General features: G+C 42.6%; 2 protein-coding genes and 1 long non-coding RNA gene across 13 annotated transcripts in view; 2 read left to right on the top strand and 1 right to left on the bottom strand.

Annotated features, from left to right (window-relative positions):
• Window positions 1-1,051, top strand: part of RIPOR1 (RHO family interacting cell polarization regulator 1) — a 98,992-nt gene extending 97,941 nt beyond the window's left edge. For all 9 annotated transcript variants that reach the window (XM_079987874.1, XM_079987873.1, XM_079987869.1 and 6 more), the window contains one exon: window positions 35-1,051. In XM_079987874.1, coding sequence (XP_079844000.1) covers window positions 35-132 — 98 coding nt within the window. In that variant the 3' untranslated portion in view covers window positions 133-1,051. The remainder of the gene's footprint in view (window positions 1-34) is intronic.
• On the bottom strand, window positions 889-6,648 carry LOC307222556. Of its 2 annotated transcripts, none has more exons than XR_013841797.1 (2): window positions 6,340-6,648; window positions 889-4,005 (listed from the first exon to the last, which is right to left on the bottom strand). It is a non-coding gene; the product is annotated as an uncharacterized lncRNA (long non-coding RNA). The 2 variants fall into 2 exon arrangements; XR_013841798.1 differs by lacking the exon at window positions 6,340-6,648 and adding an exon at window positions 5,138-5,417.
• On the top strand, window positions 5,586-27,625 carry CTCF (CCCTC-binding factor). 2 transcript variants are annotated; one of them, XM_079987880.1, is made up of 11 exons: window positions 5,586-5,712; window positions 16,892-17,681; window positions 18,270-18,440; window positions 20,047-20,180; window positions 20,730-20,850; window positions 21,397-21,546; window positions 22,187-22,347; window positions 22,612-22,794; window positions 23,300-23,435; window positions 24,577-24,741; window positions 25,924-27,625. In XM_079987880.1, the coding sequence occupies exons 2-11, from the start codon at window positions 16,901-16,903 to the stop codon at window positions 26,103-26,105; spliced, it is 2,184 nt and encodes a 727-aa protein (XP_079844006.1). In that variant the 5' UTR covers window positions 5,586-5,712; window positions 16,892-16,900; the 3' UTR covers window positions 26,106-27,625. The 2 variants fall into 2 exon arrangements, with proteins under 2 accessions (XP_079844006.1, XP_079844005.1); XM_079987879.1 differs by having other exon boundaries at window positions 5,589-5,712; window positions 16,889-17,681.
• The last annotated feature ends 112 nt before the right edge of the window (window positions 27,626-27,737 follow it).

Below are 27,737 nucleotides of genomic sequence, written 5' to 3'. Positions count from 1 at the left end.
CTAATTAACAGCTGATTGCTATATTTGCTTGCAGGAGAAGATGGGAAATCTGCTCATCGACGTCTAGAAGAGTCTCTTGACAGTTTGCCCCGAATCTTTGCCCCCGGGAGCATGGCCAGCACTGCGTTCTGAAGGGTGCCACACAAACTGACCAGCCAGATCCTTTTGGGACCCAGACTTTGCATGCCACAGAACTTCAACCAAGTCACACAGACTGGGGTCAGACTAGTGTGCCATAGACTGGGCAGCTCTTTGCCCCTAAGCGCATGCACACACTGCAGTATTAGCATCACCCACACGCTGTCTTATGTGGAGGATGCCTTTTCCTAGCCCCAATGGCTGCTTCACTCATGGAACTAACATGAGTACAAGACACTGAGAGATCCGCTTGTTTCCTTTCCTACAGGAGCCCACGGGGCTGAGGGATTGAGTATTGCTCTCTGCCATTTGCCAGGATCAACATGCCACATTTTGGAGAAAAACAACAGCTGAGCATTATGGCCATGGCAGAAAGTCTCAGTTGCTAAAGCCATCTCCCATTTGAGACAAACTTGGAAGAATTTTTGTGTGTTCTTGAAGTCCCACTTAGTGTTCAACTTGTTCTTAGCTTGCCCATGTCCTCCACCCTCTGGGGCTGTGAATACTGCAGGAAATTGGGACCAGGTATATTCTGCTACTGAGGAGCTGCAAACTCTTCTCTCGGTTCTGAGAGGTGGGGGGAAAGAAAGTGCACAACAATTACAGGAGAGAGTTTCCCACCTCCCAGTGGAGGAGGAAGGACAGATTGTTTTTAACAGTGGTGCTGTGGCAGATGGAAGCAACATGGATAGACAAACGCTGCCACTTCTTTGGCTATTTTATTATTTTTATTTACACATTTTTTTGGGGGGGGAGGGGAGGTTGCAGACAAAAGCAAAAAGTCTTTTCTATAAAATCTCTATAATTTTATCTGTATATCTACATAGATATATAAATATATATAATGTAATTATCAAGAGGTTTGGCTAATTTTGACTTTAAGCCTGAAATAAAAAGAAGTTTGAGCAAGTGAGTTGGGTGTACATCATTTTGTGACTGCTGCTGTGGAGTTTCCCTAACCAAACTGGGAAGGAGCGAGGTGTTGTGAAACCTCAAGTGGTCAAAAACACCTTAGGTAACTCAAGAACAAAGTTCAGCACTGAAGTTTTTTAGTGGTTTTTACAGGTGGTGAAATAAAAAGGAAGATGGACTGAGCTTCTTTCCAGAAGTGAAAGGGGAACGCTGAAGACCACAGGCAACAAGTCATCCTTGTCCTTCCTGCAGTACAGAAAATAGAAATGGAAACCATTATTCATCGATGTTCAATATTCATACCCTGCCTTGTTAAATAAGGTTCTCTGAATATGATAGATAGATAGATAGATAGATAGATAGATAGGCAGATAGATAGGCAGATAGATAGAAAGAAATCAATACAGAAAATTCACACTAGCATTAAAGTGAATAAGGAAGTCTCTTCTCCTATTGGAGCCCTCCGGATCTCTGAAAACTGTCATGTTCTGACAACGTATTTCTAAACTTTTAACTGGACAGGAAAGGAACATGAAAATATTTCTTCGGTACTATGTTTGCCAAACTAACAATCTTAAAGATATTAACAGTGCAAATCTACATCTTTTTAGTCAAAAGTAAGCCCCTCTGAGTTCAAGACAGCTTACACTCATTTAGGTAGGTATAGGATTGTAGTGCAAAACACTAAAAAGTTAACAGGAAGATGAAATTCAAGGAGAGTAATCTGAAAAAGTTCCTGCCTATCTGAATGCAAACAACAAAGGGGGCAGGTGAACCCCCTTGGCATGTTATTCCAGATCTGAAAAGGCCCTGTGGTGGTGAGGGACCTTAGAGCAGGGCCTCAGAAGACAAAAATGTTAAGACAGGTTTCATATGAAGAAAGGTGATTCTTGAGATAACCTAGGCTGAGAATTCTTTGGGGATGTCTCCTGAAAACATTAGCTCAATGTGTCTGCAATCTGAAAAGAAGCAAAGGTGCTGAACAAGATGCAACATAATTCACATTTTTTTACATTTAAATGCAGGTATGTGCCCCCCCCCCCCCCGAGTATGGATCAGAAATATAGGGGGAGGACAAAGGGCTAAAGTCAGGGGACTTATGTCTGCCATTTACTTTAAAAAAAAGTAACACAATTGTAAACTGCGTAGATAGAATCTCATCTAGTTTGCCCATAAGAAAATAAGAACATTCCTCCAGTTGTCTGGGAGCACTTGATGCAGTGTTTTTGAATCAATGCCTGAATGAGAGCTGCATATAGGCTGTTAGGTAAGAACAGAAAATACATTTTGAAAGTGGATAAATACAGGTTAGGTAAATGCGCTTATAAAAATATGCATGTGCCCATGAATTTCCCTGTACCACTTGTGACTCCAAAAAGCTCCTACACCCAGAAACTAGTGTAAACATGTCCGACTTACATTAACCTAGAGTCACTGGGCAAAATGAGCTCTTGAATGAGGAAAGCCCAAAGATATATGGATGTAAAGTAAATTAAAACCAAGGTTGTTCCTAAATTAATTCTTCCTTGGCTTGTGACATCAAAATGATGTGTCTTGAGATCCTCAGCTTGAATGGATCCCTTTAGCATAGAGATGGGGTTGCTAGACTATCATAGTTTTTGACCATTGGCCATACTGACAGAGGGCATTTAGCCATCTAACAACACCTGGAGGGCCACAGCCTCCCTCTCCCTGATGAGGAATATTTCACTTCTGTGAAAGACCCAGCTATTTGCCCTGTATAATTGGTTTGTTGGAGTTTCTTGTTGGCACAACCCTGGGTTTCGTTTCCACATGGTTACTTCACTAAAATGTATTGAAAATGCCCTAAGCTGCTTCCCTAGCCTGCCACTGAGATGAAATGCATAACTTTGGAATAAGGCCTAGTGTCTGGACTATACCACTTCAGGTGGAAGTTCCTGTGATTGTGTAGAGGTAACTTGCAGCTTATATGAGGGTTTGGTTTCAGGGGTCCACATGCAAATGCCAGGAACCTCTGGAACTGCTCTCCCCGTGACCATCCCTACCTGTCTACAGCAGCCTTGCCCTTGGCCTCACTTAACTGCCCTCTGGAAAGGATGTGCAAGGCCCAGGGCCCTCATCTAACCTTCCCAGAACCCAATAAGCAAAATGGAAGGCCAAAAAAGATCTTTTTGCAGTGGGTTTTCTCTGCTCTCCATTTATTTACCCACTGCCCACATAAAGTTGTGATGTAGGACAAATCAGTGTAAGCTGCATACGTTCAGCTGCACTTGTACCTGCCTCTTCCATACAAAGAATAAAATACCTTTCAAGAGAGTGAGCACACATTCTGTTAACATTGCTACCCTGTTAACTACGGGATTGTTAAAAGTACCCACAGGCACCTGCAAAGCCTGAGACAATTCATACAAGGCAAATGATTTCCAACATCTATCATTGCTGCTGTCTGGTTTTCTAGTGGGAAGAATTGAGTCATGATTCCCATGAGGTCCACCAAGAGTAAAATGGCCATCCAGCAAATCCAGAAATAGACGTTTGGGGATTTCTTGGCCAGCAGGTTTATGGAGGATCACTGCCTATGCTCAGCATTAAATCTTTCCCTAGCTGTTTTTAGCTGGTGTAAGCAGATGGAAATGGGGAGATTTCCCTGAAGCTGTCATTTGAGAGGAAACTGGAAAGGGCAAGCCCCAGGTAGGGGTGGTCCTATGCATTGTTCATTCTAGTGTCCACCCTACCCCCCCGTCAATATGCCCTAGCAGGCATACCTGTCAGTAATGGTTGGCAGCAGCAACAGTGATGCTTTCAGCAATGCTGGATGGCAGGGACTAGCTACCATGTTAATTTCCCTCAATACCTTGTAACAGCACTTTGTGAGGGGTGTTGTGGGAATTGTGGTTGTGTTGGCCCACAAAAAATAAAGGGGGACTCAGGGCAGGTATCAGTGATGTTGGGACCCTGATGGTTGCCCTGGAACTGGAGATAAAGGGTTGGACCCAGACATAGCCATCCTCTTTTTGCCAAGAGAGGAAGACAGGTGACAGATGCATAGTGAAAGCCATGAAGCTCACTGGTGACCTTGGGCCAGTCATTGCCTCACAGCCTAACCTACCTCACAGGGTTTTTGTGTGGATGAAATGGGGAAGAGTACCATGTACACCACCTTGAGATTCTTGGAAGATAAAGGTGGTATATAAATGTAATTAATTTTAAAAAAAGTTGATTTCTTCTAGGAGAGAACTGTTCTTTTGTAGAAAACTCATGTTTCCCTTCAAGATGGCACCTTCTGCTGCAAGGCCACAAAAATTACCACAGCTCCAATTAAAGAATTAGGATTAATTAAAGAATAGGAATTAAAGATAGAGGATATTTTGTGGTGAGGGGAGGTATATAAATACTATTAAAGTAGAATAAATTTATTTAAAAACAACCACCAAACATATAGTCACTACATTCATGTTACATATGCAGCAAGGAACACCCTGAATAACTATAATCCACTGGCTCCATAAGGAGAGGTAAGGGGGTTCTAGATAGAGCTACTTCCCATTTTAGAAACTAAGCACCATTTTAAAGTAAAATCTAAACTGCCTGAATGTGGAATAGGACACAAGCAAATCTATTTAATATGTTTTCTGCTGAATTTCTGATAATCACTTTCAACTACAAACTGCTCTCCTCTTAGATATTTCAAGGGGGGCGGAAACCCTTCACTAAGAATTGGGATGGGTTGCAGTTAGTTTACCTACATTTCATGTACAGTACATATCCTAACAAATACTGTATGGACTTTGAAAGGACATCAACCCCCCTGATTGGGTCAATTTACCTGATTACTGTGCCTTTCAAATAAGACAAATGAGATTTGAAAAGCAAACATCCCCATGACTTTTAAAGATTGTAGATCTTTAAAAATGTAAAAGATTTAAAAGATTGTAGATCCCACCCCCACCCCTTTGGGTATCAGGGCTTTAATGGCTGTGCATCTAATTAAAAAGGACAGCAGTATTTCTCACCACACTGACAGGTGGCAGCTTTGCCTGTTGAATTTCTGTCTACTAAGGGATCGTTAAAGGTTTAATCCTAATATAAGCTGCAGTTAACTTGCATATCCAAGCTCGCCTATATTGCTTCTGGACACGTTTGCACCAATTTGTTCCTGATTATACCAACACGACGCCCGTGAAACCCCCGCCCGTTGACAGAGATTTTCCTTTCTCGGCAGGTGGCAACAGGGCCAACGTCACCTCAAGAGGGCGCCACACCGTGGAACCAATCCCTTTGCCCGTGCTTGCAACGTGCAAGTGCTCTGCACCCTCAGCCCAGGCCGCGCGTGACGTCACAGCACCACCCGCCCTCACGTCCGCCGCGGCCCTTCTAGGTCCTCTATTTGAAGTTGGCGCCCAGCGGCTCCTCCCATGGTGCTCCGCGCGGCCGCTTCTCCCGCTCCCTCCTCCTTTCGCTCGGCTTCGGCGGCCGCGGCTGCCGGGCTGGCGCAGGCGCACTGTTCGTCTCGGCCGCCATTTTGTGTCCGAGGCGACTGTGGAACGATTAAACCGCGAGCTGGTGCTGGGCGCTGGCGGCGGCCGCTAGCGGCGGGGCAGCTGCAGTAGGAGCTCCGCAGGGCCCGAGCGGGGCGGGGCCCGGGGCAGCAGGGGCGGCCCGGAGGCGCCTCCGGGACAGGTAAGCAGCGCGGGGGGTTTGCAGTCGCTTTCTCCGGCCTCTAGGTGTCACGATGGGGCTCGGGCTGGGACCCGCCGCGGCGCCGCCGATGGGGAGCGGGGCTTTGTCTCCCTCTACCGTCCCCATCGCCCTGATGCCGGCCTGGTACTGCCGCCCATCGGCCTCCCAGAGCAGCGCCTCTGCCGGAACCAGGCCGGGCCTGGATAAACAGACAGAGGCGCGGCTGCTTAGCTCGGCCTTGCCCAACCCGCCGCCGCCTCACCCTCTCCGCCGCCGCCAACCACGGCCTGCTGGAGTGACTCGGGTTTTATTTAACTCGTCCGCCATTATGGAAACGACTAACCCCGGGCGTTCCTGTCCCCGCCAAAAACCTCTGTTCAAAACACCCACCCGCCCGCCTTGATCCTGGCCGAGTCGATTGGGTTTCCTCCCCTCCCCCCCGTTTCCCAGCTCCTCCCGAGCCGCCCCCATTAACCTGCGGCCTAACCCTGCCACCTCCCGCCTCTTCTGGCTCGCTTCTCGTTCCGCCCGGTCGCCTCCGCCCCGCGTCGATTCCCGCCCGTCTCCGCTTCTGCTTTTCTCTCCCTCCTCCCCATGCCCGGGCGTTCTCGTCCCGTCCCAGCTGACCGTCCCCGGCCTGCTCCGTCCGCGTCCTTTTCCCCCGATGGTCCTGCGTGTCCGCGCTGCCCGTCCCTGCCCGCCTGCTCCCGCCGGCCGCCGCCTCGCTGTGCGCGCTGCGGAGTGAGAGGCGCTGCGAGCTCAAGATCGGGACTCGAGCTCCCTCTTGCAAGGCAGGCTGAGCTGCAGCGCCATGCAGCGCGGGAGAGCGCCAGGCGGGGACGCCCGAGCTCGCCCGCCCGGCCTGGAACCGGGAAGGAGCTCACGCGGGGCTCCCCTTTTCACCTTTACCGGGGAAGATCCTTTCGTAAAGTTACGATGGTGTCAAGGAAGGCGGGGGGGGGGAGAGACTTCACGATCTCATTCATACCCCGAGTCATGACTTTGGCCTCGACGCTATCACCTAGTCCTGATTATCTTTGTGCAGATACTATTCTTAAAGGGGGGGGAAAAAGTAATACTTTAAGGGAAAGCCCTCTAAAATTGCCAGAAAATTGGGCCACGCAATTCCGGAGGTTGTAGAGATCTTCCTTTATACATCCTCATGTATAATCCAAGAAGGTTTGGGGGAGGGGGATCTCCCAGCCCTGAAGAAGAGAAGTCTATTACTACCTTGACTGTATATCTTCCTGAAGGTTCTCCTGCGGTTTTATTTTAAGAAAAGAACTCTTTCACAAAGGGAATATACCAGAAATTTGCATATTACTTTATATGCCTCGTTTTAAAATATATTGCTCTGAATATATGCTGTCAATTTAATCTGAGCAGTTGAGAACATGCTTGAGGTTGCTAGTGTGAAATTGGTGGGCCTGTTTCTCCAAAGTAGGTTAGGGTGAGTGATAGCAAGTTGCCCAAGCGATCCTGGGTAATTTTGACGGATAAGTCATAATTGCATCACACTAGTGAACTGCCTTCTAAAATGGGGAGAGGAGGGGTATTGGTCATAGCTAACCAGCTTTGATTCTGACCATTTATTTACAGTTACATGTTCTTTACAGAATGAGGTGGTCCATGAGGGGAGATTTAAGTGAAATAATAGACCCATGCTACTATAATTATATTATGCTAGCCCATAGTTGGTGCAGCATCTTGATGTAGCTAATGCTTCTATGTTGTCAGTGGACATCATTGCTGTTTTGCTGTAATAGTTAGAATTCTGCTTGATTTCCCAAAAAATATTCTTTTGGGCTCCCAGTATTGTAGTGATTGACTGAGTAGTCATTTAAACCTAAAAGTGTATTCCAAACTAGTATCCCTCACCCACATAAATTTTAAAACACAGTTCTAAAGTCTTGCCCATTTGTCATTCGTCTGTCACTTTCTAATGCAAATGAGTCATCTCTAAATAACCACAGTAAGCTGTTTTATGGGTTACATTCTGTTTTTTATTTTACTTTCAAACTTTCCTACCATGAAAATAGGTGGACCTTGTGTGCTCCTTAACTTACTCTTTTGCCGGCTTTGGGCAAGTAGTGTACTAAACAAAGTGGTGCAAGGGAACAAATGAATTTGAGAGGCGGGGAGTAACTTAATCAAGGCTACTCTTACATATTCATGCTAATCTGATGCTGTTAGAGTTGGCTGATACTGGCGGCAGTAGACTCTATTGAGCAAAAGTTAACCTGTTGGGACTAGGCTGCGCTGACATCTGAAAGACATGCCTATGTAACAGTGCACTGTAGTTCCATTTATTTCATTGGGGATTCCAGGACAGATAAAAGAAAGTACTTATTCACATAGCACATAGTTAAACTATGGAGCTGTCTCCCATAGGAGGAAGTGATGGCCACCAACTTGGTTGGCTTTAAAAAAGGATTAAACAAATACATGGAGGTCAAGACTATCATCAACAACTACTAGCCATAATTGCTATGTTGTACCTCCACTGTCAGAGGTAGTATACCAGTTCCTGGGAATTACAGGTAGGCAAAGAGCTGTTGCACTCATGTCCTACTTGCACGTTCCCCACAGGAATCTGGTTAGTCATTGTGAGAACAGGATGGTGGACTAGATGAGCCATTGGCCTGATCCAGCAGCATCTTCTTATGTTCTTATGATTAAATCTTAGCAAATTTCCCCCAGTATCAGATACATTCTTCCTCTAATAGCCTGGTCTTCTGAGCTGTAGTTCAGACTTGCCTGGTGTTACGCTCCACCTCCATCTACACTGCTTCTACTTATCTTTTTATCTCCACCTGTGTTGAACTCTCATATATCTGTAAAACTTCCAGAAATCTCCTGGCATATTGAGGCACTCACCTTGGTTTTAGATCTGAATGTATCAATTGATTCTAATGTTGCAGTTGTTGAATTCTCAGCAGTACTGCTAAGGATTAAATGTACCCTTGCTACTTCCGTCAAAACTTGGTGTGTTTTATGAAATACAGTGGTACCTCGGGTTACATACGCTTCAGGTTACATATGCTTCAGGTTACAGACTCCGCTAACCAAGAAATAGTACCCCGGGTTAAGAACTTTGCTTCAGGATGAGAACAGAAATCGTGCACAGCAGGAGGCCCCATTAGCTAAAGTGGTGCTTCAGGTTAAGAGCAGTTTTAGGTTAAGAACAGACCTCCAGAACGAATTACGTTCCTAACCCGAGGTACCACTGTATTCTGAATGGTTGAGCCAATGGGCAGCAGTTTGGGAATCTGCTTCATAGCTAGGGAACCTGACTTTATTTTCAAAACTTAAGGTCACTTTTAATGTGAATACTTGTACCTGGTAGAATTCATTTATTTTTGTAAATTTCACTTTCCCTATTGTGCCATTACATATAAGTAACTTCCAGTTTGTACATTCAGAGGTGATATTGGACTCAGATAAATATGTAAAATAAGAACCCTGGAGTAGCTTCAATCAGCCTATTTTATTAGCATAGCTGTAATTACAAAATGTGGTGGCCTTTGTAACATGTAGTATAGAACTCAGGATTTTTAGAGTTTGCTCCACCTTTGTAAAATAAATTGCAAGTCCTGTTGATTTAATCCTATAACCACTTAGCTGGGGGTTAACTGCTTTGAACTCAGTGGAACTTAGTTCTCAACTGACATGCATAGACTTTGTTGTTAAGAACATGGAAAGTTGCCTTATATAAAGTCAGATTAGCCTAGTATTGTCTTTTCAGATTGGCAGCAGTTCTTCAGGGTCTCAGGCAGGGGTCTGTCTCATCACTTGCCACCTGATTCCTCTTAACTAGAGATGACAAAGATTGGGCCTAAATCTTTATATTGTACATGCAAAGCAATTGCTCTACAATTGAGGTATGAATACTTCAGTGAAAATGGTTCCACATAAACAAGGGAACCTTTTTGAATCTCACTGCGGTGGAATAGCTTTCCCTCTGGGTACAGTCTTGGAAACTTACTTAACAAGAAAGAGGAAATTTATCTCTGTGTTATCCAAATAGACCTTCTCCATTGCTTGCTGTCAAATGGCTTAAATAGCATCTCATGCACAGCATTTTATGCTTTTATTCATATCTGCAGCTTCTGAGCTCCTGGAGGAAAGCTAGGTAAGGAAGGTTTGACATTTATGGACTACAATTTTTTTCATGCCTGACCATTGGCCATGCTTGTTGGGGCTGATGGAAGTTGTAGTCCAGCAACATCCGGAGGGCCAGAGGTTCCCCATACCTATTGTATGTATGTGTGTCTGTGTGTGTACTCTGTCATTGAGTCTGGGGTAACCTCCAGTTGCTTTCAAGCTCCCTGGAACTTAACAATTTTGTTCAGAGTTCATAGATCTTTGTGTTGGTTTCTTGTAAGCAGACGATCTTTCACACTGAAGCCAAAGGGATCTTTTTGCATTGGCTAGAAAGTGAAACAAGGCATTAGCCAGGAGAGTCCAGTTTAGAAGAGGCAAGTGTTGAGGGGTTGAGATCTTTTCCCTCTCTCACCCTCCACTTAACCCAGAAGATGGATTCATAAGCTAGTGTTGGAAAATATCTTTTTTTTCTGCATCTTTTCTGATTAATCCCAATGTTGGGTCACCTTGATACCTTGTTGATTCCGCAGTGTCAAGAAGGAGCATTCATATCAAAAGGGTTGCTCCTAATGGCACCTGATGTATTCTCCAGCTCTTGAGAGAAAGATCGTGAGAGAGAAACACTGGTTTTGCCTTTGGCCATGGTTGACTGCTACTGCAAGATCCTTTTCAAAACACTTTTTAAAATAGAGGAGGAGGGGATGTGGGATCGGAGGAGGCATAGCTGGGTAGAGCTGCTATTTTAAAGCACTCCAGTACTCCTTGCTTCTTCGGAAGCAAAGAAACTACATTAGTGAAAGCTTCTAGGGCAGGGTTTTTATGGAAGAGGAGCTCTCTGACATTCCTGATCAGTTGGAATAAGACTTTGGGGCACAATTTACTGCAAGCTAAGCTAAACAAGGGCTAGTGGGGAAATATACATGCTGGATACTCAGAAATTTTCCAACTCTGGTCTACAGTATGTTGAGTTCTTACATGTGTGTAAAATGACTTAAACATCAACTGAAAGCTCACACATTTGCATACTTTATTTTAAAGCTTTCATACAAGCTTGGGATCTTGGTCACTTACTGGAATATTACATTAAGACAACAACAACTTTGCACAAGTGAGAGTAACCTCTTTTAACACTTAGTCTTTTGATGGCAGTGTCAAAATGACAGGTTCTCACCAGCTTAGTGTGAGTAAGGATCATAAATGTTCATACATTTATCATTGAAAACCAGGGAGTGTTCATATGTTCAGCTGTGGAATAACATGAAGATATATGACACAGATCTAAATTGACTGAAATTCTGAATATATCTGCAGCATCTGACTAAGAAAAAATATGTATAAATTCTTAATTACCGTAGTTGAGAATCTTGTAAGCTTCAGTGGGTATGTCTGCTATTAGTTAGGCACTGTTTTTCCTGGTGAACTAAATTTACTGCCCTTTAAAAGATTATTGTACACTTCAAAAGCCAAAAGAACAGATGTTCTTTTTTTTCTTTTATTTTTTTTTATTAATTTTTTTATTAAATTTTTCCATAAAATATCCAATCATACAAATTTTCACATCACATATTTTAACTTATTGGACCTCCCTCAACTCCTCTGACAATCATCCGTAGTTAAATTTCTATCTTCACATTCCTTAATTTTAATATCGCCTTTAAATAAAATTTTTCTATCCTCATTTACATTCTTGCAATATTCCTTATTTTTTTCACAAAGCTTCTTTAAAACACACTAGCGTTGTGTGTTCCTCACATACAGTTTTCAAATATGGAGAACAGATGTTCTAGGTACTCAATTCTTGGGTTTGAGTAACTGACTCCCAGGTTTTTCTGAAGCTGTCTCTGGAGTGAAATGAGTTACTCATAAGCATTTCTAAAATAGCCTTGGCAGAATCCTTAAAATCAGCATTAACCTAGCAAAGGTCAAAAAATGCCTTATTCACCTTTGCGATGCTTAACTTGTAAGCCTTCCTGGATCCAACTAATTGTCTATCTAGTCCAGCATCTTATTTACAAAAGTTTTCAACTAAAATTGAAGCCTGAAAACAGGATTAAAGGCAACAGCTCTCCCCTGTAGCAATTGGTGTTTAGAGATATACTGCCCCTGAATAAGATGATTTGACTTAGCTTTCATGATAGGTGTTTCCATGAATTTGGCTAACTTTACTTAAAACCACCTAGGTGGCTATTGTACAATAGTGAATCATTGTCTTCAAGTTGGATCTTTTAAAAAGGTAAAAGAATTTTTTGGAGAAATATCTTCCATTGATGCGGAATATTTCCATTTTTAATACTAGCTGCTTGGAAATAAATGTTGGAAATTTAGCTCAAGACAGAGGGTGCTGCTTTTAGTAAAAAACAGTATGAACATTTTTGGGGTAACTATAACCTGAGTTTTATTTGTGTGTTTTTTTTTTGTATTTAGGGAACGGCTTTTGTAATAATATGCTCTATCTAACATTCCCTTTGTTGTTATAGTTGTTAGTAAAGTCTCATACTATCTGCCTCTTTGTTTGCTTGTTTATAATAATCTACATGTAGTAGAGCAAAAACATGTTTGTTGTGAACCTTTAGGTTAACCAATTAATGTCATGCATGATAGCATAATTTTAAAACAGCAGGGTAACATACAAAACTTTCCCTTGAACATGGCTGCTCAGGCATAGAAACTACCAGTAAGCAAGTAGCATTTTCTTTCTTTACGATGTTAAGGAAAATACAGGCTGAGGCAGATTTGGATGCCAGCTATGTTGTAGTCAACAGATAGGAGTGATCACAATTGCATTTTGATTAAATTGCTTCCTCTAAAAGGTGGTACTGTCTTAGCTTTCTGGACCATTGTGTAGCATCAGGAACTTGAGTGTATTCTGCGGATCCAGAGCCTTGTTTGAACTCCCCCCACCGTGATGCAACTGTCCCATTGAGGGTTTTTTTTTAATTGAAGCTGTCAAGTTCCTTAAATAAATGTTAAGATTGGTGTGTGTGGTTTTTTAACATCTGTATACTAGTAAGAACAATAGCTCTGAAGAAAAATGCTACACTTTTCAAAATATCATGCCCTATATTTTTGCAGGCATATTTTAGTAGAGCCAGTCCCTCATATTTCAGGCATCTGAAGGCAGCCCTGTTTCAGGAAGCTTTTACTGTGTTCCTTTATTTTGTTGGAAGCCACCCAGAGTGGCAGGTGGATTACTTGAAATATTAATATTATTTCAAGATAGTGCTTCTTGTCACCTGTTATCTTATAATTTATAATAATGTTTTTCATAAAATTTATATACCACTATTGCTTTAAAAACCAACCAACCAACCTGAAAGCAGTATATAAGTGCTTTAAAAACAGCAATCTTGGGGGGGGGGGAGAATATGCAGACTTTTAAAAATAGGAAGTACCAGTTTAGTTATTCAAATAGTTTTATATCAATTAATCTAACCTGTTAATTGGTTCAGTGTTCCAACCCAACTTCTCATGTTGTAAAAGACAGCTAAACTTTACAGGTTATTCTTAGCAACTTGCTGTGACTCCACTGTAAATATTAATCGGAGATCCAGAGCAGAACTTGAGTAGGTGTGTTCTGCAATGGCCAAGGCTGGAAACATGGGCTTCTGCTGCAGGTGTGCAGGGTGAGCCAATCCAAATGAACTCTAAAATTCACAGAGGCAAATTAAAAACTGACAGCATGCACTGCACGCATTCAGACTTTTCTCTTCTGCCATGGTTTTAAAAACAGAAAAAATGTTTCAGAATGTTTCCAAAACAGTTGATGGCATCTTTTTTTTTTAAAGTGCTTAAAATTGTGCTAAGTGCTATGCAAAAATTATTAAGACAGACAAGTCGGAGGGTAAGGAAAGGAAGAACATTTAGAAAGATGCATAATAATTCACTAATTTTGGATAAAAAGGGTAAAAGCTATTTTATGGTTCATAAATGTAATTACTACACTAAAGTGTTTTGCTTTAAATATGTTAACTTGCTTAGGTCTTTAGCTCACATGCAAGGCATCACTATCCTGCACAGGATTACAATAGGCCCTGGGATCTATTCCATCTCTTTGAAAGTAACAATTTTATTTTTAAGTAATTTGCCTTTATGCAAATTCTAAGTGGGCCGGTTCTCCTATAAGGCCTCACAACTGTAGAAGCTCAAATTGCACATGCTTCTACTTACTGATGCTCAAATTAAATGCTGTGGTGCTTGTTGAAGAACGGTATGTTGTGGCCTTTCCATCAATGCTGCTGTTCCTTTTGTTTTAAGGGGGGGGGGCACAACAGCCCTGAAATAGTTGACCAGAAAGTGAGTCATTGGGTTGTCTCAAAACTTAGTCCTATAGAGGTGACCTTTAGAGCATCAAGATAACCAAATATTCTCTTTTTTCTGATCTTTTGATTTCTGGATTTACCCCCTCTTTCCTCCTATGCAGACACATTAGCTGGCCTGCTAGGATATGGAATTATTTATTTTGTGGGGAAGTTTAGGCAAGAGATGTGAGGCTGTCTCAGTGTTGACAAGCAAAGCAACCCACCCACACTGCAAATCATGTGGTCAGCTTCTGGGCAGGGAGACAGGAGAGCTTATTAAGCGCATGCGTTGAATCTCACTGTTAACTGTCATGCAGGCGGATGTAATACTGAGATACTCAGACAGCTGCTGGCAGAAAACAGGAAACTGACTTAAAACCAGTGGGATTCATTGCATGTCAATTTGTTTTGCATTTCTTTGTCAATTTTCCGTTTCTTAGTTATACTGACACTGAAATCATTATTTTAGCAAAATTTTGGGTGCTGCTGCAGTATCAACAATCACATGGGTCTCTAAAAGTATCTATTATGTTGGAGGAAATGTGAAGTGCATGGACAAGAGCAGTGTTTTCCAAAGGTTAAGTGTGAAGAAGGTAGAAAACATTCCTTATACCTTGTATACCCATCAGGACAATCCTCAGCCTCACTTTTGTTACTTTCAAAGAGATGGAATAGATCCCAGGGCCTATTGTAATCCTGTGCAGGATAGTGATGCCTTGCATGTGAGCTAAACACCTAAGCAAGTTAACATATTTAAAGCAAAACAGAAGTTACGTCATAATCCCTTCTTCAACACCAGCTACCAAATAGTGGTTCAGAATAGCAGGTTTTTACTCTGCTTCCAGAAGATACTTACTTGCCTTTCAGTGAATGCAGTTGTTTTCTCTCCAAGCTAATCAACATAGGATTTTTTTTAGCCTCACCTGCTGTGCAGGATAAAATGGAGAGAAGAGTCATATACAGTGGTGCCCTGCAAGACGAACGCCTCGCAAGACGGAAAACCCACTAGACGAAAGGGTTTTCAGTTTTGGAGGCGCTTCGCAAAACGAATTTCCCTATGGGTTTGCTTCGCAAGACGAAAATGTCTTGCGAGTTCCTACGGGGTTTTCCCCCTTCCCCCCCCTTTTCCTAAGCCCTAAGCCGCTTATCAGCTGATCCGCTAAAAGCCGCTAAACCGCTAATAGCGCTAATCCGCTAAGCTGTCAATGGGCTTGCTTCGCAAGACAAAAAAACCGCTATACGAAGAGCCTCACGGAACGGATTAATTTCGTCTTGCGAGGCACCACTGTATACAACCTTGAGCTCCATGGAGGGATAGAAATGTAGTAGCAATAGTAAGTGTTTTAGGTGTGGTTTTCTATTCCAATACATTCCAATATATTGTGGGGAACTGGAATGGCTTAAAATGAAACAAAGTGTTGCTAGAAGTTGACTTCCATGGATCATGTACACGGGTGTAATTTAATTCCTAAAGTTTGCATCTGGATTAATTTCAAGTGCTCAACTCTGGGATTTTTTTCATGGCACCACCAGAGTTGTGCTTTTTTAATGGAAGAGGTTGGTTCATTCCTTTAATTTTAATATTATCATTATGCAACAAATTACTAGTGTGGGTAGATGAGTGAATGCTGTACATAGATTTATTTGCAGGATTTATTTGCAGGATTACTGTAGTCTTATTAAAAATAACTCTAAACGTTGACTTCCAAATTCCAGTTCAGATAAAGACTTTTCTTTCGCTCTCTTTTTAAAGAAAGAACATTCAATGTTCTTAGGTACTCCAACCCTCTGGGGTTAGAATAAGCTAAGATTTTAAAATATTGTTTTAATTTTAACAGATCTCAGATGGGCCTTTCCCCACATGTCAACTGTCTTTTGTTTGCTTTTGCTTTGGCACTGAACCACCCGCATTTGTGTGGGCTCTTCTTTGTTTTGGCCCACGTTCTCAGCCTTTTTGCTGTTCTCTTCCTGTGAACTATTGACACTTCCACAGCAGCCATTTTACTTTGTATTGGCAGTGTCCCAGGCACTCAGCTTTAGGTGTGTATCCACGCAACATTCTGAATATGTTCCAGTTTCCCTTCCACTTAGTTGATTTTTCCTGCTTGGGGAAAAGCAACATAAGCACAGTAAAGAAGGGTATGGTTGCAAAAGCTGGCTGATCCAAAACAAAGTATTCAATATTTGGAGGTTGTGCTTTTCTGATATCTTATTTTGGGGTTGCTGTCTCGTCTGTCCCATTTTGGTACATCACATCACACCTAGACCATTTATTTCCAGGAGCAACTAGAGTAACTTGCCTTTTCCTTTTCCTTTTGACTAATGGCTACTGCTGAAAGTAATGGCGGAGGGATTTCATGGTGTCCCCAGAGACGCTCAATCTTTTTGACACTTTTTGGGAGGGACAAAAAATTCAGAAGCAGCTTTTCATTAGCCCCAAAATACTGTATCTGACCCACGGGATGCAGGAGGAAGAAAGAAGTGTAAAATGCATGTATCCTTGTAGCCTGATCTTGTCCCCCAAATCCTGAGTTAGAATGAATTATAATTCTTTCTCTTTTTTCACATTACAGACCTATATCAAGAGTGTTTAAGGAGTTGTATCCATAATATTTGTGAGCAGGGGTCTTTGTTCTGAGAATTTCTTTTTTCAGCAAATACAATGTGTCATTCATGTCTGATCAGATTTCTTAAGGTGTGAGACTCTGTCCCCCCATTCTTGCAAACTGCTGAAACAACTGCTTAAATGTTTTGTCTCTCGCTCTGTTTTCCAGCAGGAAGGTGACATGGAAGGGGAGGCAGTTGAAGCTATTGGCGAAGAGTCTGAAACTTTCATTAAAGGCAAAGAAAGGAAGACCTATCAAAGGCGCCGGGAAGGTGGGCAGGAGGAGGATGCTTGCCCATTGCCACCCAACCAGGCAGATGGGGCTGAAGTGGTACAGGAAGTCAGTGCTGGGGTCCAGATGGTCATGATGGAGCAGCTTGATCCAACGCTGCTTCAGATGAAGACGGAGGTCATGGAAGGCACTGTGCAACAGGAAGCTGAGGCTACTGTGGACGACACGCAAATAATAACCCTACAAGTTGTGAATATGGAAGAGCAGCCTATAAACCTGGGCGAGCTCCAACTTGTCCAGGTGCCTGTCCCAGTGTCTGTACCTGTTGCTACCACTTCGGTGGAAGAACTTCAGGGGGCCTATGAAAATGAGGTCTCCAAAGGAGGCCTCCAGGAAGGGGAGCCTATGATCTGCCACACCCTCCCTTTGCCGGAAGGCTTCCAGGTGGTAAAAGTTGGTGCAAATGGTGAGGTGGAGACGCTGGAGCAAGGCGAACTTCAGCCCCAGGAGGATCCTAATTGGCAGAAAGACCCAGACTATCAGCCCCCAGCCAAAAAGACAAAGAAAACCAAAAAAAGCAAACTTCGTTATACTGAGGAGGGAAAAGATGTGGACGTGTCTGTATACGACTTTGAAGAGGAGCAACAGGAGGGCTTGTTGTCAGAGGTCAATGCGGAGAAGGTGGTGGGCAACATGAAGCCCCCCAAGCCAACAAAAATTAAAAAGAAAGGTACATGGGACATTGGATTTGGGGATCAGAAGGGGGGCATCTTCAGTATCTGTTCTGGATAGGAATTACTGCTCTCTTCCTGAATACATCATCATCTTAGAGCAAAGAGCCTTGCCAGCCTTGAAACCCAGATATGTTTTGATAGGAGACTTGACTATCTTTGATACCTCATTATGGCCTGCTGAGATCAAGAAAGGGTTTTTGTCCCCACTTTTTTAAAGAATCTGGTGTTTCCTTCCATGAAGATTTAAATACAGGGGTGATGGGTGGATTTCAGGATGTGAATTATCTAGTTTTCCCTCAGGTCAGTGTTACCTCAGATCAGGAGTTGCCTCCTTAATTAATTTGTTTGATCTACTTCTATTGGTTTTATTAATGCTATCCCCTGATTTAATCTGATGTGGTATACTTTGTCCCCTTTGGATAGGTGCCTTGAAATTGGAAGTGGGGTGGAAGAAAAACATGAGGAGGATCCTGCCTCAAAGTGGGGACTTTGAACTGGATTTGCCTCTGTGGTGCTCCAGGTCATTTATGCATATAGAAGGGTTGCTATTTTAAGACTGCTAAAGAGCCTTGCTTTCTGGACAGGAGTGAAGAAGACATTCCAGTGCGAACTGTGTAGTTATACTTGCCCACGCCGTTCAAACCTGGACCGTCACATGAAAAGCCACACAGATGAGAGGCCGCACAAGTGCCATCTTTGTGGCAGAGCTTTCCGGACAGTCACATTGCTGAGAAATCACCTCAACACTCACACAGGTACTTTAAAGGGAAAGGGTGACCTCTGTTTCTTTTGGGGAGCACATTCCCTCAGGGTTAGTGTATTGGAGGCGGCATGCCGAAGCCAGGGATGGATGGAGCCAGACACAAGGGTTCTGGATTAATTGATCCAGAATGAGAATTACGGTACCGTGCTTAAATTTTCACAGTAACTGCCTCATGCTAGAGTCCCTAAACTTAGGCAAGTCTATTCAGGAGTAAGTGCTGTTGGGTGTTAAGGGATGATGCATGAATAAGTATGCAGTGAATTATTATTTTTAAGTACAACAGGCCAATATATCCAATGTTTTAGAAACCTAATGAAAGCAGTTCCTTTCTGACTATACAAACAAACAAACAAAAACACACTGCAGATGCCAGAAACCTAGCAATTTGTTCTCAGGCTTTCACCGAGCCATACGACCAGGAAAAATGTTTTTTAAAAGCTTTATATTTATCGGATAAAATGCTGCCCCTTCCAGCTTTTCTGACACTGCATATAAAAAGAGGGGAAAGACTGTAAAAAGCCAAGAAAAACAAGGAAGAATGTTTCTAATGTGATGGAAGAATGGGACTGCTTCAGGCAAGTTTCCCATCTGTGGTTTAGGTGATGCTGCCAACCCATAAGCATTTTTTCTGGCACCTGCCTCTTGGTTTGTGGGAGTTACAATCTCAAGCCAACCTTGTGCTAATATTGGTCCACCAGTAATTTTAGATTCTGTGATATGAGAGGCAAGTGTCATGATTAAATCTACTGAATAATCAAACAGGGCTGTATTTAATGTTAGTTCTGCTTGGAGAATACCCATTGAAATTAAAAGATGTGACTGAATTATGTCCTTTAATTTCATTAGGTATACTCTGAGTAGAACTTTGTTAGCCAAAACTCATACCGGTATATGCAAAAAGACCTGAATGGATTTTTATGGTGAATCTTATTGTGTCTTAACTGAACACTAGGCTTGGGGTTGCAGAAGGGAGGTTGAGGCTCATAGGAATGGGGGAAGAATTTGACACAAGCGACAGACTGGATTCTTTTTCAATCTGGACACCTCAGCATTTCAGATGTCCCAACCAGTCCTTGTCCTAGAGGCCATATCATACTGTGAAGTTTCCTTTTCTTGCCCATGAGGGCTGGAAACTTCCTTTTGAAACACTGAGAATTACTGGCTTCATTACTGTTAACACCAACCTGCATAGTTTTGATCACCCCACAAAGTCCAAAACATAACTTCCAATAAAGCAGAAGCATAATTGAAATAAAAATGCCTTGCATCAATTGCTTCTCTGTGGAACAGTCACATTCCTTACCATGTCATTGGGTGGTAGGACGTGGGGTTTTTTATAGTTGGGATGCTATAGAAAACAAGTCTTACTTAACCGCATGTACCATACTTAGCTTTTTCAAGCATTCGGACCCTTAGCATGCTGGCATCAGAGTACTTAATAATAATAATAATCAGTCTTTTTAAATAGAGATTTTCTTGCCTATTTTTGATGCACCTTTAAATTAAGAAGGCAAACATATTCCCTACAGATGATGTCAATATCTGTTTAGACTTTTTAATATATATATATATATATATTTGTCTCTGGGATCTCTCAGGTACTCGTCCTCACAAGTGCCCTGACTGTGACATGGCCTTTGTGACAAGTGGCGAGTTAGTTCGGCATCGCCGCTACAAACACACCCACGAGAAGCCATTCAAGTGTTCCATGTGTGACTATGCCAGCGTGGAGGTACGTTTTGAATCCAGTTTTCCAGTAGTAGTAGGTAGGCCATACCCACTTAACTACCAGTATTATCCTGTCTCCATGCCCTCCCTCCCCATTTGAGGTTTTGGGTTTTTTTTAATGGATATGGAGTTAACAAAGCCTGTGTCATATTGTTTGTTTCTTGACCATATATTTAGTGTGTCTAAATAGACAGGTAACTTGCATCTTATGCAAGGGTTCGGTTATGGCCGTCCACATGTAAATGCAAAAACATGTATAGCCAGGTGCCCCTGGAACTACCCCCGCCCCCAAAAAAATGCAGTTTCTGGTTTTGTAGGGGAGGTCTGTTGCCCAGAGTGGAAATATAAAAAATGACATTGGCAGGCCATAAGCAGCTGTTTGGCTCCCATAAAGCTTTTAGCCCCATAGCCATTCTGTTTTCTGTATGTCTCATCTTACAATTCAAGAAATGCAAAAGGTAAAAATAGCACTGATTCTTTTGTGAAAAGACAGTGAATGCAAAGCCCTTTCTTCTTATGGTACAAATCCCATCTTGGTATTCTTAACTTACAGGTGAGCAAGTTAAAACGCCACATTCGCTCTCACACTGGAGAGCGGCCATTCCAGTGCAGCTTGTGCAGCTACGCCAGCAGGGACACTTACAAACTGAAGAGGCACATGAGGACCCATTCTGGTACATATTTTGCAGAGGTGGCACAGAGGCCAGCACACACTGGAAATTCTGTGCACGCTGCTCCTTTGGCATGTAAAACCTGTGTGCAATTTCTGTAATAATCTCAGAAACAGTGGGATGGGGGCTGTCTGACTTAATATTCTAGTGGCTTTTCTTAAAGGCTGCTATGACCATTGTCACTGCTTGGATCAGCATTTCAAAAAGTGGGATTCCTTACAGACGTTTTTTAAAATTTGTACAGTACTTGCTTTTTTGCAAACTGTTAGGAAAGTGTAATAACCTCTAACTGAACACTAAACTTGAAGTTCCCTGACAGCAGCTTCAAAGAGCGATAGATATTTTGTAATTGGGAGAGAAGGAGCTATTGGCACTCAACCACAGATCTGCCATGCAACATTTGAGAGATCTCTCTTCTTTGAATTCTTTGCCCCATAATTTAACTTTGATTGTGGGGATGCTGTCTCTCCAAGCCCACCCCTCAGGTCCTTTGATAGCTTACTGCCCGCAAATGAGCCTCTCTTGCTAACTGCTCCTCTCTTCTGAAAGGTGAGAAGCCCTACGAGTGTTACATTTGCCACGCTCGCTTCACCCAGAGTGGGACTATGAAGATGCACATCCTGCAGAAGCACACAGAGAATGTGGCCAAGTTTCATTGCCCTCACTGTGACACTGTTATTGCACGGAAGAGCGACTTGGGTGAGTGCCATGAGGCTTGAGGTTGAAGTACCAGATTCTAGTAAGAGAGGTGGTGATCATACTTCTCAGAGGAAAGGCTAGTTGGTTGGTCAACTAATATTAGTTTGATGGTCTAGAGAACAGGCTGAAGGCTGCTAAAGCTATGCAGGCCTGGCCTTGCAAAAATTGCCTTGTTGAGAGATTGCCTGAAAACCACATATAAGCTGTTTTTTGCTCCTCAGAAGTAATGCAGTGTATAAATGCAGTTACTTGATTGCCTTTGTGGGTGTGATTTTCTTTCTATTTGGTTATGAGGGCCACATAACTACTTGCTAAATTGGGAGCTTAGAATATAATAAGCCTAGCAAATATCAGATTCCAGAACTCTAAAATTCCATGTGTACAATAACAGATTTATATTTTTAATCCCACCATACCTTGAAGACTCAGAACAAAGTAGCAATGCTATTCAGAAAAACAAATACAGAGGACATGGAGTCTTAGACACTGTGGGCTAAAATATTTATCTTAGGGCAGGAATTTGCCCATTCAGCTGAACATTAATATAATCTCTAGGGAGTAAGCATGAGCACCTCGATGTATTCCACAGGCTATGCAGTAAAAGCAGAGCACTCGTATGTGGCCTGTTTCTCTTTACCAGGTGTCCATTTGCGGAAGCAGCATTCCTACATTGAGCAGGGCAAGAAGTGTCGTTACTGTGATGCTGTATTCCATGAGCGGTATGCACTCATCCAGCATCAGAAATCTCACAAGAACGAGAAGCGTTTCAAGTGTGACCAGTGTGACTATGCATGTCGACAGGTGAAGCATATGTAAATGTTTAAGAATGTGGTTCTCACCCTGGTCGGGTGAGGCACGCAGATCAGGTGGGGGAGGATGCAGAATAATAAAGTGGGATAATGTAGACCGACACAGTGCCCACCAGATGTTGAATTACAACTCGCATCAGCATGTTTGCAGCTGATGGGAGTTGTGGTCCAAGAACATTTGGAGGGCACCAGGTTGTCTACTCCTGCCCTAGAGTTATCCCCCACCCCTGCTGACTTGGTTCTTGGTTCCTTCTAGGAACGGCACATGATTATGCACAAGCGAACCCACACTGGAGAAAAGCCTTATGCCTGTAGCCATTGCGATAAGACCTTCCGCCAGAAGCAGCTGCTTGACATGCACTTCAAACGCTACCACGATCCAAACTTTGTTCCGGCTGCCTTCGTTTGCTCCAAGTGTGGCAAAACATTCACACGCCGTGTAAGTGATTGGGGGCAAGGTTGCTGCATGAAGCAGGGCGTAAGACTGGTGCCTGAGAGAATAAGTTGAGCACTAATAGATCTTCCAGCTTCCTTGATGTGCTATATTGCTAACTGCCTTGGTGAGGTCAAACGGAAAAAGCCATCCCCATACGGCATTTTGCTTGGTTTGTATCCTTTTCAAAGTGGTAACTTGTCATGGGAGGGGCTGCAAAACCGAAATACACTTGCTGATTCCTGTTCTCTCTTTGGAGCTATGTCAAACATATGATTGCTGGTGTGTATGTTCTCTTTGGGTGGGATTATTGGGAGAAGTAAAGTGTACCAATTAAAATTTGGCTCATCTCCACAGCTTACCTCTGATGTTGGGGCTTAGCCCCAGTTTTGGCAAATAAGATCATTTTTTTCGTTTGGGGGATAAATCGGGGTGTGTGTCATGCTTGGATTCAAGTGCTCTAATTCGATACAGCCAACGTCTTAACATTCACCTGGCTTTTTCTAATCAGAACACCATGGCCAGACATGCAGATAACTGCACAGGCCCTGATGGAGTCGAAGGAGAAAATGGAGGGGAGCCCAAGAAGGGGAAACGTGGGCGAAAGAGAAAGATGCGCTCTAAGAAAGAGGACTCCTCTGATAGTGGTAAGAACTGTAAGCTTACCTCTGAATCAGCTGTGACATCCTCACCTTGCTTATGTGCTCAAGCCTCTGCATTATATTCTCATGCACCTCTATAGTTCCCAAGCCTTGCATGTCGCTCATAACAAATAACTTGCCAATGGTCACTTAAGCACTACTAGCTGCAATTTTTCTTGCAGCTATAGAGTATAGCGCGGTATAAACATGTAATAAATAATAATGGCAACATCCAAGCTTTTGGCTTCCAAATTTGTTTTGCCTACCACCTGGCACACCACAACAGGTCTAAATCTTGGGTGTGAATGAGTGTGTTAGTTAAGCTGCCAAGAAAGGGCAGTAGAGGTGATATTTTCCCCTCCCTTTGGGCTGCCTCATCACCTGTTTTACATACAGCCTATACAGGATCATAGAATTGTAGAGTTGGAAGGGACCCAAGTGTCATCTAGTCCAACCCCTTGCAATGCCGTTCTCTTCCAAGTCAAGGTGGGGGATGCTGGAAGGTGCCTCCAAGTGCAAAGCAGGGGAGTCATTTCTAATATGCAGTTCAGTGGGGAAGGCACTTCTTTGCAAGATAAATATACAGAAGACCCAAACCAGATGCTAAGTGTGTACGCATCTGTACACTTGCTCATAGTGGTCACAGGACAGCTCAGTGAGTGGAAGTGAGAAGACACATGGACAAAAGGCACCAGGGATCTTTTGAAGCAGATCTGGAAAATTTTAAGGGGAGGACGTGATAAAGTTAATAGGGAAGTCATTAGAATGCCTTAAAGTTCAGTATCCCACACATGATGATGAAATTCCTTAGGAGGCATTTTATTTATTTGCAATATGTTTTTTTTAAAAAAAACAACAATAAAAAAAAATTCTGCTTCTTCATTCCACTGAAGAGCGTTCTGAATAGCTAATAAAAAGAAATTTCTTGCTTCCACCCCACCCCCAGCACACATGTACAGTCAAAAATTCTCCCCTCCCATTTCATTGTGGAGAGGTGTACTGACATCTTCAAAGTTCTACATTTCATTCATTCCTGATTAAAACCTGAAATGGCAATATTGCCTATGGGGAGCATATTACCTGTTCCCATTTTGTTGTTTTCATTGATAGATGCCCTGATTTAATTTTCTTTTTTTCAATATTGAAGAGGAAAATGCAGAGCCAGAATTGGATGATAATGAAGAAGAAGAGGAGACGGCGGTTGAAATAGAGGCTGAACCGGAAGTGGAACCTGTGGTTCCAGCACCACCACCGGCTAAGAAGCGAAGAGGAAGGCCGCCAGGCAAAGCCAATCAACCAAAACAGCCCCAGCGTAAGTCCTGGGCCATGGAAAAAAGGAAGATTGTGCATAGGTGGTTTTTTTTGGGGGGTTGGTTTGCAAGTTTTTGCAAGGTGCATTATAATAGAGACAAATATGACTGGCAATCAGTGGGAAATCGGATATCATCACTTAACATATTTTCAGTAATATTTGCTACCATAAAGGTCTAGAAACTTGTGAGGGGCAGAGTACTCAAATGTCTTGGCAATTTGCACAAAATACTAGATTCTTGGTGAAGCATTTGCACATGTAGGGTCAGGGTGGCTAGTTCTTAACACTCTGCTCAACTAAGATTGAACTTGCATGACCAAATCTAATTGGTCAGTCTCCCTGAATTGGATATTTATGAGCATCTTGGTATTGTTAATGGCTGAACTCTTGTTCAGATTTCTAGAAATTTCAGAAATCGGGGGTTGGAACAGAAACATTTATGAAACCAAGATGCCATACATTCCATCTCAGGAGGTAATGAAAACCTCTTCTCAGAAGCTTGTGCAGCCACAGGAAAAAACACCGTAACTCAGTGAACAGCACATTCCTTGCATGCAGATGATCCCAGTTCAGTTGCTGACATCTCCAAGTAGGGCTGGGGAATCAATCCCCGCTCCAAAACCCTAGACAGCCCCTGCCAGTAAGTGTAATAATAATAATTAAATAATTTAATACCCTGCCCCATCTGACTGGGTCAGAAGGACCAATGGCCTGATTTGATAAAAGTCAGCTTTCTATGATGACTGAATTTTTATAACCTTAGGCAGTCAGCCTAAAAATTTTTAGTCTTTCTCTCCAAATGCAGCTTAAAGATGTGTGAGTAATACATGTCAGAGTACATTTCCTGTGATGGCATTCCATGGGCAGGACTCAGCTGTATATTCATGCTTAGTCTGACACACATTTTTCCTCTTCCTGCAGCCTTCAAAAACATACCAATTTGAAGCCACATTGGTCAGAGACCAATTTTGCTATCACTCTTGGAATTGTTAAAATTAGAGAGGCCTTAGCTAGTCACTGTTGTCCAGCTATGAGTTTGTACAATTCTCCGCCACACAGTGCACTGCCAGAGAATCGCAGCATATACACAGCCTTAGCTATGGTTATTGTGCCTAGTGTTGAGATACTGTGAAGTGGTATCCCCAGAGAGTGTCTGACTTTTACCCCATTCTTATTTGATAGCAACAGCAATCATTCAGGTGGAAGACCAGAACACTGGTGCAATTGAAAACATTATAGTGGAAGTCAAGAAGGAGCCCGAAGCAGAGACTGTAGCAGCTACAGCAGGAGCTCAGCCAGCTGCGGTGGAAGCACCCAATGGAGACCTCACCCCAGAGATGATTCTTAGCATGATGGACCGGTGATGGAGGAAGAGTTATGCTCTTGACTGAACTGGCCTGGGCTCTTTTGAAGCGGCTCGATCCCTTTTATTTTTATTTTCCTTTTTACCTTATTTTTGGCTTTGGGAAATGCATCATTTTTAGACCATTTTACCAAACAACTCGGGAAACAAAACTTCAAATGATGTTAGAAAGTGATTTGCCTAGAACTCTCTCTGTTTAATGTTAGCCTATAACCGGATCATGGAACGTGGGGATATTTTTGAGTCCCCAGGGGTCTCCTGCAGGTCGCTGGATCCAGTTAACTCTGGACTGCATTGTAGTGACAGGCCATGGACAGCCTTTGCACGTAACGTGGAAAACATGGAAGCCCGGACTCGAGCCCACACTAACTGCTCTGGATCTGCTTTCGCGTTCCTTGAAGCCCTCTGGCCTCATTTTACTCTATAGAGGTTTTTAAATGTAAATGCAGAACTCAGGAGGGTTGTAAAACTTTTATTGCATTTTAGTTTTTGCTTTCCCCCCCTCACCCACCCACCAACTCCACCCTTCCACTGACTGGCTCTGCGTCAGCAATGTAGGTTTGGCATGCTCCAGCTGGTGTCTTTCCTCCCAGATGCTTTGCTTTCTGCAGGGCATCTCTGTAATGATCAAGCTTGTAAATAACTTTTTTTTACATTTTAATCTTTTTTTCCATTTAATTAAGAGGTTTGTGGGGGGGAATGCAGTTTAAAGAAGAGAACCCTGTTATTTTAAACCAGTGGTAGCTAACATGGTGCCCTCTAGATGTTGCTCGATTACGGTTCCCCTCATCTCTGACCATTGTCTCTGGCACTGATGGGAGTTGGAGTCAGACAGCATTTGGAGGACTGCAAGTTCCCCACCCCTGTTTTAAAACTCTTACAAAAATGAATTATGCAGGAATTGGTCCCAAATTAAATATTGGAACCTATCAAATTAGTGGAAGAGTGCTAGCGAAGTGTAATGATAGAACTCCACACCCCATTTCCGTTTCTAAATATATAGACTTGGTCTTGAAACGTGTCACTTAAACTCCCTTTTGAGTTTCAGGTTTTCACAACTCAATTTTCTTTGCTCACTTTTTTGTGTTTATGAATTCTGTGTTGAAAGCCAAGGTGTTAATTTGTATAGGGGTTCCCAGCCCTTGAAACCTAGGGCAAGAAATCATACTAGGTCATTAATTAAAAGATTTGGAGTTTTTAATTAAAAAGAATAATAATGTGAAAATACAAAATGATGCCTGTATATGAACCATCACATGTTAAAACTACGTAAGCTTTTTATAGAGCCTCAGTCTTGCTGATTTCAAAAAGAATTTTCTTCTATGTATTGCTTTTAAGAGAGCTATCAGGTTAGCTATCTGATTCTAGGTTGATGCATTTTTGTACTTAGCTGTACTGTGTGATATTTTTCATTATTTTAGGAAACCAACATGAGATAAAATGTTATAAAAATACATAATGGGGTTTGGACTCTGGGAAGGAGAATATACTGCTGTACAGCTAATAAATAATAATGATGAACCTGTGTGCATGCTTTCTGCCTCTTTGGAACCTCAAAAAGTTGTGTGAAAAATACGATGGTACAAGTGTATAATCACTTTTAAGTGAAGGGGGGGGGTGAATACATGTTGCC

The sequence above is a fragment of the Podarcis cretensis genome (genome assembly GCF_951804945.1).
Source record: "Podarcis cretensis genome assembly, chromosome: 8".
In the NCBI taxonomy this organism is placed as follows: Eukaryota; Metazoa; Chordata; class Lepidosauria; order Squamata; family Lacertidae; genus Podarcis; species Podarcis cretensis.
The sequence above is the reverse complement of the archived record's forward strand: the minus strand, read 5'-3'. Positions and strand labels throughout refer to the sequence as shown.